Raw genomic sequence first — 14017 nt, forward strand, 5'->3', positions numbered from 1 at the left:
CTCAGGGTTGGACACTACTCCCCCCCCTAAGTACCACGAAGCAGGTAGGCTGTTGCCAGCAGTCTCCGTGTCTAACTTTAAAAAAAACCCCAATGAAACTAGAAAAACTCCTATTGGAGCTCCCCTAGCTGTGACCAGCTCCTCCGGGCATATTTTCTAAACTGAGTCTTGTAGGAGGGGCATAGAGGGAGGAGCTAGCCCACACTATTAAACTCTAAAGTGCCCATGGCTCCTAGTGGACCCGTCTATACCCCCCATGGTATTAATGTGGACCCCAGCATCCTCTAGGACATAAGAGAAACTATGTGTATCACCTTATTATGTGCAGCGGCGCTACCGCTGATGTGCTCCCCCCCCCCATGTACGCACCAGCACGTCTTTGGGGGATAATTAGTATTGTGGATAGTGCTGACAGGACACTACAAGGATTAACTTATGAATTGGACTTGTTATGCAGCACAGAATACCGAGACAACGCATAGGAGTTTGTAGGATAATGGTACACCCAGTGAATATCACGGTGCATACCTAAATCTCTCCTCTCAGGAGAGACCTCCGCAGACTAGAAAGGTGTATAGGTTTGCAGAGAGATGGAAAACCTGAACATTGGGCCTAATTCAGACCAGATTGCAGCAGCAAAATTGTCCTCTAATGGGCAAAACCATGTGCACTGCAGGTGTGGCAGATATAACATTTGCAGAGAGTTAGATTTGAGTTCTTTTGTTTCTGTGCAGGGAAAATACTGGCTGCATTAGTTTTAAGCCCAGAACCCACGGGCCGATGCAGGAGAGATGTGTGCTGAGCGAACCGCTCAGCACACATCTCTCCTGCCGCTCAGCACAGCGCGATCTGTGCTGAGCGTGCGGGGGGAGACGGGGGGCCGCTCATTTCTCCCAGCGGGTGAAGTGAGCGACCCGCTAGATTGGCCTGCATGCAGGCCAATCTAGCAGCAGCGATAGCGATGTGCGGGGCCGCGCATCGCTATCGCTGAGGGGGCTACACACGGAGCGATCATGCCGATATTCTAAGTAATCTAGTCAGATTGCTTAGAATATCGCTCCGTGAGTACCCCCCTTTACACTGCAATTTAGATTGCACTTTAAACACACCCCACCCAAATCTAACTATCTCTGCACATGTTACATCTGCCTCCCCTGCACTGCACATGGTTTTGCCCATTAGAGAACAAATTTGATGTTTCATGTCTGAATAAGGCCCATTGTGCAAAAGTGTAAACATTACATCAAGTCCAATCCCAAAACACTGCTCAGTTTGGGAGAGCCCTGTGCAAAAAGATGCACACCACCAGCCGTTTTGTTTCTCATAGTTGGACCCAGTGTAGGAAGAAGCGTGCGTCTAACCAAATAAGGTCTTTCATTGCCAGACGTTTTTTTTCCTCTGTTATTGGAACACACCGACTGTCAATGTCAAGCAGTATTCCTTCTTGTGAGATGTACAGTATTTTCAGTTAGTATGAAAGATGAGTCTGGGCTCGTACTGCCAGAGGCATCAGATTTAGAGGAATGAGGGAGGGGCAGCAATGACGCGTGTCAATAGAGTCTGACTGTACAGGGTGATCCTGCACAGCGCTACCTCAGGGCTTTCCTGGAATCAGGGCTGGATGTTTTATTTATTCGCCAAATATTTCATGTCAGTAATATTATTCTTCAAATTGGTAAACTTTCTACCTACACACTGTTCTATCCATAGACAGGGGAACTCATCGTTCAACCAAAAATCAGAGTGCAGAAATCCATTCCTATATAAATGTTGACATACTAGGTTTTATGAATGGCAACAGTCATTTTACTGCTGCCAAATGGCTAACTCAGTAAATGATTATTGAAAACATTCTTAGAGTCCGACTGATAGAGGGCAAGACAATGTTTTTAAATTATAATTAAAAGCAAAAAATATTTTTTGTATTGTTTTGTAAGTTTGATTGGGCAGAACTGATTAGTTTAAGGTGATTATGTCTCTAGGCATCTATTCATGAAGCAGTGAAAAGAGTGGAGTAGTGAGCCTGTGGAGAAGTTGCCCATGGCAACCAATCAGATGCTCCGTACAATTGTACAGTATAAAAACTATAAATGTTACTTCAATGCGGATTGGTTGCCATGGACAACTTCTCCACACTTTTCACTGCTTCATGAATCGACCCCTAAGGGGCTTATGCATTAGTAGACAGTGCTGTGATTATCAGTCCTTATCACTAAGGAATTTTTCATATTTACTTACAGCGATGCCATCCGTGGGTTACATTACAGTCACAGCAGAGGAGTCCTTCACATTTTCAAGACTCATCCTGAGAATCTGACACTGCACATATGTACAGTGTCCATTTCCAGCACTAGACAGAGGTTGTGGGAGAGGGATTGTAATTATAAAGTGGTTTACGGCGGGATCAGTTTGATTTGCTGATGGGTGTGATGCCGGCTGTCAGTATACCAACAGCTGCATCCTGTCCATCAGAATCCCGACAGTCCCCCCTTAAGGCCCTTATCCCTCACCTTTTCCCTATCCTAACCCTCCCTTGGGGGTGCCTAACCCTAACCCTCTCTTCCCTGCTGCCTAAACCTAACCCTAGATCGGATGCTGGCTGTCGGTAATGTGACGCTGGCATCCCAAGCGGCGTCGGTATCTAGACGCTGGCATTGCGTCCTCCTTTGGGATCCCTGCGTCGGTATATTGACCACCGGGATCCCATCCGTGAAGGCGACTGCTTCCTGTTTACAGCATCTGAGGATGGCATAAATCACTGAAGAAGAACTTCATCTAACCAGGGTGTGGTATGTTAGATAGAATAGACTTAGGTTGACGTGAGTTTTCTAAAAAAAATTTGGTGTCGTTTTCTTTGTACAGTGACGGGGAACCCCAATTAGTGCACTGTATACCCTTCCATGGCGAGTGAGCTTCGGGAAGGTTGCCTCGCTGCGCTCGGCACAGGTTGCCGTTCCCAATTGTAGTCCACGTGGATCGTAAAGTATGAAAAAGTTCAAAAAATTTGAAAAACTCATGTCAACCTAGAGTCCCTGTCGAGCTAGAAACCATGTCGACCTACTTACTGTCGACCAATAGTGGTCGACCTAGACAGTATCGACCATCTAACCACTTTCAGTACATTCTTTCCGTCCCATAGGAGACGGCACTGCTTACAGCGTACAGACTCTAATGTTCACTCACTAACATTGTGTGTAAAAACTGAAAATAAGTATCCCTGATTGCTGATAGGCAGAGGATTCTGTCAAGCTAATCCAACTGTGTTTTCTAAATTGTCCAACTTCTCAAAAAATCTAGGCTTGCAAAGAAGAGCTAGTGCAAGAAGGTTCTCACATCATCTTACTGTACTGTCAAACGCACTGTATTCACCATTGGCTGCAGAGCACATGAGGTGTGTGAGGAGCATCAACTTATATCTGCTAAACCTCACACACACAGCTAGCAGACAACCGATGTTGTGATACCACTATATGAATGGAGAATCAGACTTTTACTTTACTTATGTGAACCCTTTTCATGAACCATTAGGGCCTCAAAGCCTTCAGAGATGCAGGGTTAGTCTCCTGTATACTTCCTATGCAAGTGTTAATGCCCTTCCCCTCTGAGCTACCCAGTCAGAGGTGTATCAACAGTATTACTATGCATTGGAACAAAGACAGATATACAGTATGAAGGCTATGGTGAGTCTGGTGGTTTGGGAAAATGTCATCTTAATGGAGTGACCTCCATCCAACACTAAGGGGTCTATTCAACTGAAGTCGGAATTGCCATCAAGTCAGAAAGATGGCAGTTTCCGACTTTTTGGCCGAATCAGGATTTGACCTATTCAATGGAGTTGCTGTTTTTCCGACTTGTCAGAAAACGGAGTAGCCGCAGATCCACGTGTTTTGTCGAATTAGCAGCCAATTCAGACAGGTTTTTGGCCCCTTTTGGACAATGCTGATCCGACTTAAAAAGAGTCGGATCAGCATTGTCGAAAATGGGCAAAACCTGTCGGAAATGCCCGCTAATTGAATAGAACACTAAATGGTAAATTTACCTTATTTCTGAGCATTAAATGGTTATAGTAAAGAGTGTTCAACATAAATTTTGTTAATTTTCTCAACAGTTCTATCATTGCACCAATTAGGATTTGAGCTATAAATCATTACCCACTGTTCTAATACTTGTTAGCGCAACAGTTTTTCTTCTTGATGGTAATCTCTTGGGAACACATTTGGATATGATACACTAGATTCAGACATGGGAATTAATTAAATGATCTTGTTTGGCTAGCAAATGCAAAACATGGTATTTATTATTGAAGACTTGAAAATGGACATGTAACTTCCCAATACGTTGAAAACTTTCCTGACTTATAGACTGATATAGTTAGTTCACAATATTTATAATATTAACAAATGCTTGTGTGCCTGAGCTATTCCAGCTAATTGCCAATCTGCTATTTCACATTGGTGCATCCATTAGCAACAGCCATGTTGTCTCTGAATTGAGCTGGACAACATCTCTACATACTAATGCCAGGGAAAAGAAAATTTGCGTTTACCATAAAAGTGTAAAATAAAAGGTTTGCAAGCACGCAAGACAGATCCCACTCAGATCTGAAGCGGTCTGAAAAAGGCTTCACAAGATCTGGTAGATCCCCTGGATGGTTCCGGTATGAATGGTCGACCATGTTATGGTCGACAGTCATTAGGTCGACCACTATTGGTCGACATTGACATGGTCGACATGGACACATGAAAATGGTCGACACATGAAAGGTCGACATATGAAAAGGTCGACATGAGTTTTTTTTACTTTTTTTGGTGTCGTTTTTTTGCGTAAAGTGACTGGAAACCCCAATTAGTGCACCGCGTCCCCTCGCATGGCTCGCTTCGCTCGCCATGCTTCGGGCATGGTGCCTTCGCTCCGCTACCGCTTCGCTCGGCACACTTTACCGTTCCAATCGTAGTCCATGTGGATCGTAAAGTATGGAAAAGTTCCCCAAAAGGAAAAAAAAAGTTAAAAAACTCATGTCGACCCTTTTCATGTCGACCATGTGTCCATGTCGACCAATAGTGGTCGACCTAATGACTGTCGACCATAACATGGTCGACCATGTGAACTGATACCCCCCTGGATATAGGGATTATCAACACCCCCTTTGATGAACACTATTGAGCAAAAGCTTTTTAGTACTGACTAGTAGATAAGTACGGTCCAGACAAACCCTACGCCTGTCAGGAGTGCCACTGTGTCCCTAATAACAAGGAGGAAATGAGTGTGGTGTACACACCGCTAGAAAGTAAAGTATTCATACGCACTAAACCAAAGGCACAAATTACGTGCTGTGCTCTGCTGATTCACATATAACATTTGCGCTACAGTCCTGTGTTTTATAAAAGGTACTCCGTGTCTGGTACAACACAAGAGTGTGTGAGTGATCAATTATAAGTAATACTGCACTAAAATAAATACATTTTTCAAATAAAGATGACAAAAATGTAAGTTGCATGTTTGAAAAAAATAATGTATTCGTCATAAATAGCCATTTCTATGATCCAATGTAATTTGTGTTAGGTTTTTTTTTTAATAATCTTCATGATCCATATAAAGTATCTACTTGTGTCAGTTCTGTAGAAACCAGTTATTTTTTATTATTGTGACATAAAATGAACATTTGTTTGATAAGGAGTGTTGTTCTAGTGCAGGGGTGGGGAACCTTTTTTCTACCAAGGGCCATTTGGATATTTAGAAAATCCTTCGGGGTCATATAAAAATTTAAACTTAAAAATTAGCCTGCCCCCTATAGATATGCCACCAGTATGTTTTCCCCCCTGTAGATATGCCCCCTAGTAGTGCCGCTTGGAGGGAGTGACAGTGCTGCTGGGCTGTGTAGCATACAGGACACTCTGCACCAGAGCTGTAACTAGACATTTTGGTGCTTTTCATCAGAAAGTTAATTGGTTCTCCTCCTCCCATACCGCAGAGCACGGATAGTGCGCAGCGTAGGCGCGCAGCCAAAATTTAGGGGCATGGCTTGGTGGGGAAGGGGCGTGGCCACATAATAGTTCCAATTCATATTACACCACACAGTATGAGCCGAAATTCACATTGCGCCACACAGTATGAGCCGAAATTCACATTGTGCCACACAGTATGAGCCACATTAACATTACGCCATACAATCATTGCAGCGTGGCTCAGTCTTGGTGCTGCAGTGTTGTTCCTCCTAGCCGCGATCGCACTGCCTCCCCCTCAACACTCATCCAGTCCTCTGAGGATGAGAGGAACAAGGCTGTACCAACACACTCCTCCTGCACAAAAAATATTTATCTTGCACACTAACGTTAACATCAAACCAATATCCCCCTGCACACCAACAATACTCTACCAAACACAGTAGTATGATCCCCTGCACACCATCCCCTGTAGTGTACATCAACATTATCTTCCTGCACATTGAAATGTCCCCTCTGCACAGCAATAGGATCTCCCTTGCACACCAACAGGCTTCCCCCCCAACAGCAGGCTAGTCCCCACATCTCTAATTTATTTACCTTTTTTCTTTCAGCGTTGACTGCCACACATGGCAGTGTCTAACGCCGCGGAATCTCCCCTTCTCTGTGCTCTCCTCCCACTGGCCGGCTCCCCATAGTTCTCCCCCTCTGCTCTCCAATCTTCATCCTTCTCCTCACCGCGTTGTCTCAGCCACGCTCCCCCCAATTCTCCTGCGCAGGACTCAGAGGAAGAGCAGGAAGGGATGAGCAGGTGACAGCCTCCCATTGTCCCTCCTCCTCTATGGGTCCCCTCGCAGCGCCACCGCCCGACCCCCCCCCCCCCGCGCACGCTGCACGGTTGCCAGGTTACCCAGCGTCCCCCTCTGTTAAATGCCGTCTCTCCCTCCTCTTCTGCGGCTGCGGTACTGTGAGCGGGCTGGGCGGGCCGGGTGAAGTGTCTTTGCGGGCCGTATACGGCCCGCGGGCCGGACGTTCCCCACCCCTGTTCTAGTGTGATCAGGGCTACATTGATCTTTCTGCACTATTATTCTACATATCTCCATATCAAATAGCATGCCCTCACAAAAAGAGGGGTTTACGGGGGAGATCGATGAAACCTTCTAAAGCAGCCAATCAGATTAAAGATATAATTTTATAGCATGTACTACAAATGTTAGCTAGAATCTGATTGGTTGCCATGTGCAACACCATCACTTTTCCTCTTTAGAACGTTTGCTACATCCCCCTGTTAACCCCCAAGGAACTGTGGGCGGAGACAGGATATTGGTTTAATAGCATAGATATGCAAACCCTTAGTTTTACGAATGTTTCCATACTTTTTCGTGGAAAATGCTTGGTAATGCATATAAAACATGTGGCTTTTATTTTACATTTTATTTCGTAAATGATCGTGTCATTGCTTAAAAAGAAAAGAAAAAAAAAATTACCCATGTAAAAATGGGAAGCGATTAAACTACCGCTAGTCGGTATCCCGGCAGTCACAGTGCTGAAGACAGAATCCTGACTAGCGGTGAAATGCCGCCGCCAGAATACCGGTGACACAGGCTATTCTCAATCTGTGGAACCTATGGCGAGCGCAGTGAGCCACCGTGTCTGCAGCAAGCCTGCAAGGAGATTTCTCGCGCTGACTCGCAGCCGGCATTACGGCAGACGGGATCCCGCTGTTGGGATCAGGACAGCTGGGATCCTGACCGCCGGCATTTCATATTGATCCCATGTAAACCATGTTCTGAAAGTGCTTTGCAGTAAACAAAACTTACTGTAAAACCACAGGTGTGAACTATGACACTTCAGACTTGTATTCCATGCATTGTTTAGCCATGTGATTTTACAAATGCCACATAATGTAACACCTGACTACTGGAACAAGGAAAAATGGATTTTACAAAAGAGGAATTAATTTAAGTAGAAAATAAGAGCATTCAATTGGGAATTAAAATAAAAAGGCAGCCTTTTATACATCAGAGAAATTATACACAAAACACTATCCCAATGTATACATTATTTCTTATCTGAAGATAACCAGGTCCTCCTGAGGTAAAAAGGTGGGGATTCCTGGTTTACCCTTTTATCGTCCAATTACCACATAGCAAGAGATCACTTCAGTTGCTGGCACAGTCATTCACATCCAGTAAACCTTGCAATGTGCAGAATAGTAAGCGCCTCAGTCATGAGTTTATCAGCAGAGTTCAGTCTATTATGTCTCCCATCCTCTCATTGCTTGGCCTTCTTGACAATGGTGCCCACAGCAGAAATGACAGTAGTTTTTGAGCCACTTGCACTAGTTGTTACCGTGACGACAGAAGGCAATGTGGCAGTGGTTGTGAGGATGGTTGGCTGGGCAATTGGTATAGCGGAGTCCCACTTGCTTTTCCTTTTTTGTGCATCTGAAGTAAAAATTACATAGCTTAGGTTACTATAACAGCGAGATTGTACACATTGAAAGCAGACTTCCATCTTTCATTAAACAGTGCAAATATCTGTGTGTACTTACCTGCAGTGGCTGTAGTGGTTGTGCTTGTTGTGCCAGTTGGTGCGCTGGTAGTTGTACCTTTCTTAGTTCCAGTAACAAACTCAATCTAAAAAAGTCACAAAAAGAGAAAAAAATAAATCACAGCCTTGGATTAAATACTAAAAAATATGTTTACTCACTCTTCACAGAAACAACCAATCATTCCCCCCCCCCCCCCCCCCCCAACTCCTAGTTGCTAGTTTAATTCTATAGGCTTTGATTGCGTGGAAACAATTTTAATATCTCAGTTTACATTATTACAAACTATTTTAAGGCAATACCTAGATGTAACAAACAGACACTGTCAAGGCTCATAAACATGCACTCCCCTGAGAGCAGGTCACTTTTAGGCTTAGCCTGACACTCACAGAACAGAGATATATATATATATATATATATATATATACATATACATACGGTAGCATAGGTCCGGCACTCCTCGATGAAGCTATAATGATATACCGGTGCCTTCACATGTACTGCAGTACATACATATAGTTACCCCGGTGCGGCACTCGGTACTTGACAAACGGACTCTGGAGACCAGTGTAGTTCAACACTTGTTGTTGAACTACACTGGTCTCCAGAGTCCGTTTGTCAAGTACCGAGTGCCGCACCGGGGTAACTATATATACATATACATATATATATATATACATATATATATATATATATATATACATATATATACATATATACACACACACACACACACACACACACACACTACTTTACCTACAAGATACCCAACTACACCCACCTTTGTTCGCTCCTTTTTTGCCTTTTCGAGCTTGTCCATTTCAATCTTTTGGGCTTTTGCTACAGAAAGGAAGTAAAGAAAAAGCTCATGAACAATTACTATTTGACATTTCGGCGATATTCACTTAGCCGTGGTAACTTACTGAGGCTAATTGAGCCCCTCAGGGATTTTGAATGGTCTTTACACCAGCGGGCTTTTGAGGCAGGTAATACAAAATCCCTTATATCCAGCCCCATCAGCCCTGTATTTTTTTTTTTTTGCAGAAACCCATAGGTCCGGGAACGGGGTATGTCTCACATGAAAAAAACAAACAAAAAAAAAAAAAACCCAACCCGGTATAATTGAACACAAACATTGGGCAAAAAAAGCTAAATTTTTTTTTGTGTGAAAATTGACGGGGAACAATTGAATCCCCCCCCTTAATCTTAATTAAGATGCAATGTCAGCCCTGGATATCGTCTCAGATAATACACTAAAATATAAAACTGCATATATCAAGAGTGGAATAAAATATGTACAAACCAAATCAACTAGAAATCCAATGCATGTTCCATTGTAAAGTCCCCAGGATGTTGAGAATATGCTACTTTATCCTTTATGTTCTGAGACTTTTGCACTATGCCACGTCTCAATAGGCGCAGTGTAATCTCACTGCCTAAAAATTGCTCAACTTAAAATAAAAGATTTGGTAGATTTATCAAAGCTTGGAGAAAGAACGTACCATACTCTAATACCGGAAACCCAGAAACGATTTCACAAAGAAAAAAAGAGGTGATTAAGCCCTCCGTGGTGAAACGCGTTCTGGCCGTTTGCTGATTCCCCGCTGCAGGGGGAACAGCCTGCACACATCCACACCCTCCAGCCAAAAGTCAGGTACCCTGTCCTTTCAGGTGTCTTCTCCTCTCCCGGCGGCGCATTTTGGTCCCTGCAATGCTGTCAGTAACCAGGGCCACCTAACACCGCATACGGGAGCAGGGTTGTACACTGTATCTTTCTCTCCGGCCAGCGTGCCTGCAAGCTCCGCTCTCACCTCCATCCGCTCATTGAAGACGGAGGCAGCAGAAAGGGCTGCAGATTTTCACGCTGTCCCTAATTTTCAATCTATGTGTTAAACATTTGATTATAATCATGCTAGGGATACAGTATTATACATTTTCCTAAATATTCAAATGCACAACAGCTAATTCATTTATATTGATACCCAGTAATATAATATCATGTCTGGGATACATTAAACTTTCAGTGTGGTCGATCAGGAATGTAATCATTTGACATAACCAATATTAGACCTATCAAGTAGTCTAGCAACAAATACGTGATTTATGTATCTGTCCTATCTATCTTCGGTGCCTGCCCTCCTCCCGGTGGCGAATTTGGCTCCTGCAATGCTTAGTGTAACCAGGACCATCTAACACCACAAACGGAGGAGCCAGGGCGTATCACTGCATCTCTCCATCGTGAACAACGTTTGCCGGTCCCGCTCTCACCCCCGTCCGCTCACGGAAGACGGCGGCAGCAGAAGGGGTGGCATACCTTCACGCTGTTCCTTTCTATCCCAAGTATGTTTATTACAATTTGCACCTGACAGTCAATAAGGGAGAGAGCACAGAGAGAGGACAATTGGTTATGCTATTACAACAATTGTTATAAAGCAGTAACGTAGACCTTCTGGGTAGGGTGCATGTTAAACACCTAAATCATGATAGCATGCTCCAAAGCAGCACCTACGGTTTAATGTCCAGAATTTCATGCAAGTTACTAACAGGTAGCATATGAATAAAATTATATGAGAAATCACCAGGATTATTTTCAAGGGTATCATCAGCTGGAGATGATTATGAAATAGCATTCAAAGCTCTAAAATCTTAGTTAAATTATCGGTGTGTTGATGTGTTATAGGTATTTTACCTTTTGATGCTTTAAAATACCACCACTACCAATATTATTTTGGTGAGCGTATATATATATATTTTCAATATTTTTTCATCATATTTGTATTGTATGATTATGTCTAGAAAGGTTTTATGAATAAGAGTGAATAAAAGTTATGTTTTATCAAAATCATTTACCAATTATACACATAAAAGAGTGCTCCACAAAGGAACTTTTTTTCTTTGTGAAATCGTTTCTGGGTTTCCGGTATTAGAGTATGTGATATTCAGTTCCGTGGAGCACCTCCAGCTGTGATACTAAATGAATGTAAGAAAATTATTGCAATAGCTGGTTCATATACATTGTATCCATTTATTATTGTTTATGTTTTGTGCGGGATACACAGTTTTCTTTCTATATCAGAAAGAACGTACCAACCAACCAGCTCCTAGATTACATTTTTCAAACACAGCCTGTGAAAATGACTCTTTGAAGCTGATTGGTTGTTACTTTTTCTCTGTCCACTTAATCCCTCTCCAACGTTGAATAAATTCCCTCCTTAGTTTCAAGCATATAGACTTAATATAATATTGTACCAATGCATATTAACGAACCATTTTTTAAGAATCAACTGAGGGCTGTGTCCTATTAGCCGCGGTTAATGGTCTCGCCTGGGGCTATCCTATTAGCCCCGATAAACCGACGCGAGCCGCGGCTTATCCGGGATTTTACTTTGCCTGCCTCAGCAAGGCGAAACAAAATCACCGGTAATAGCCGTTTCTCATGAAAACACACAAGTTTCACTGAACCTGTGTGTTTTTCAGAAGAAAGGTCATTTTTTTTTATTTTATGGGCGATCTAATAAGACAGCCTGTAAAAAAACAAACTGGTGAAACATCGGGAAAAATACGTCCGTTTGTTGCGGCTATTAGGCTAGAGCCCTGAGTATCAAATCCTTTTAACATAGGGTAAACTGTAGTCAAGCCCCAAATTGCATACTAAAATTAGGCAGGAGGGCCCAAATGATATGATTTTATTATCTGGAAACTCCTAAAAACAATGCACACTGTGACCAACACATACAGAGGTATATAGAGTAAAGAGACGCATGATTTCCTTTATTTCCTCCATATTTGCCCTTGGACAGCTGTTCTGCCCGCAGTAAGAACACACTCTACATTAATCAATATCAATAATACACATCTGCTTGCACAGAAATCCTCGCTCTTTTCTTTTATATCGGTGTTGTGTTACAGGTCATACCTAATTATTTATATTATACTACTTTGTGAAAAGCACATTAGGACCTGGAGCCCTGAAACTGTAGGAAAATCAAGGTATGATCCCAATAGCCAAATCCTAAGTCTAGCCAACTACATTATTACTAAAGAACAGAGGACTGAGCCAAACCCCAAACTGAATCATCAACATGGTGCATAATACAGTAGGACTACAAATAAACAAAACGCATACCAAGAGCCTCATAGTAAGAATCTTCTGGCCACCCATGAGGATCAAACATATCCTGTAACAGAAAACCATGGCATTGTCAGAGGAAGTGGTGGAGAAAGCAATGCAGTTACTGCTCATGTATAATGGGCTGAACTGTTGGGACACAGCTGTATCGCGCCCGACGTTCTCTGGGGCCTACAGATAAACCTAGCTCTTGCTCACCGCTGCTGCATGATCAGCAGAGAGCAGGCAGGTACCGGGCCCATTCGAGAGCCGCTGTTGCATTATTGCACTGGCCACCGCAAATGTAATAGTTTTTGTTTGTTTATAGCAACACTGTGGGGGCTGGCTGGAGGAGGCTGTGGGGTCTATAATGGGGAGGTAAAGGCTGAAGATTGTCAAGATTAAAAGGAAAAGGCTCAGGGGCAGTAATCTTTATTCTAAAGAATCATTATTGATGCAAATGGTACCAACATAGCAAATACAGTTTAATAATGTTTGGTCAGGAAAGTACACATTTTGTCCTGCACCAAAACTTCTGTTACTATGTACCATGTGATCTCCTATGTGAATAGTGCATACCAGAATTACCATCTGCCCAGGGAGGAACAATTGCTTTGGCAACATCACATTTTTTTTTTGCAGTAGGATTTCTGAACATCCCATTTGTTCACAGGCTGTGAAATTAATGTCTAGAATACATAGCTACGGGGCAACATGTAAACAAAACAAAAAATTGATCATGTTCCTGCGTTTCATTGCATGTGAGAACACACAATGCTTTCTCTTCTATCAGTGATAAAACCTGACCATTAGCGATGAGGTACCGCAGGCATCAGAATGTCTCACCTAATATTTTGTAAACAAAGGTTTTATTCATTTTACTATGTTCCTCGTCGCTCTCTAGATAGGATAAGGAGTGTTATGGTAGACCTACCATGGTTAACACTCTTTCTGTGAGGTACATTGGGTTCCACAGGAAAATATCAGGGTGTAGAGTGGATCTTGATCCAAAGGCACCAATAGGCTAGAGCTTTAGGCTGTCCCAGGAAGCACTGGGGCCTCCTCTATAACCCCACCTCCAGGCACTGAGAGCTCAGTTTTGTTACCCATTCCAATGCAGGAGCAGGCAAAAGAGAAGGCAGATGTTAGTTACATAGAACCACATTCTCACGACAAGAAAAGGTACCAGCGGCTAATGCCATACAAACCCATAGAAACTAGGTGCGTCACAGGTGGGCGCCCTGTGGAACCCAATGTACCTCGCAAAAAGAGTGTTAACCATGGTAAGTCTACCATAACACTCCTTTTCTGCAGCAGGGTACATTGGTTTCCACAGGGAAACAGGGGACGCGCCTTAGCGGATATGAGGATCCGGCGTCCAAAGGAAGCATCCTCGGAGGCGAAAGTATCAAAAGG

At 43.1% G+C, this 14017-nt stretch overlaps 1 protein-coding gene across 3 annotated transcripts in view; it reads right to left on the reverse strand.

Moving 5' to 3' along the window:
* Positions 1 to 7935: 7935 nt before the first annotated feature.
* Positions 7936 to 14017, reverse strand: part of SAP30BP (SAP30 binding protein) — a 111241-nt gene continuing 105159 nt past the window's right edge. For 2 of the 3 annotated variants that reach the window (XM_063960607.1, XM_063960606.1), the window contains 4 exons: positions 12620 to 12671; positions 9275 to 9333; positions 8497 to 8581; positions 7936 to 8389 (listed from right to left, as the gene is read on the reverse strand). In XM_063960607.1, coding sequence (XP_063816677.1) covers positions 8217 to 8389; positions 8497 to 8581; positions 9275 to 9333; positions 12620 to 12671 — 369 coding nt within the window. In that variant the 3' untranslated portion in view covers positions 7936 to 8216. The remainder of the gene's footprint in view (positions 8390 to 8496; positions 8582 to 9274; positions 9334 to 12619; positions 12672 to 14017) is intronic. The other variant, XM_063960608.1, reaches the window with a different exon arrangement.

Source organism: Pseudophryne corroboree, chromosome 3, assembly GCF_028390025.1.
Source record: "Pseudophryne corroboree isolate aPseCor3 chromosome 3, aPseCor3.hap2, whole genome shotgun sequence".
NCBI lineage: Eukaryota > Metazoa > Chordata > Amphibia > Anura > Myobatrachidae > Pseudophryne > Pseudophryne corroboree.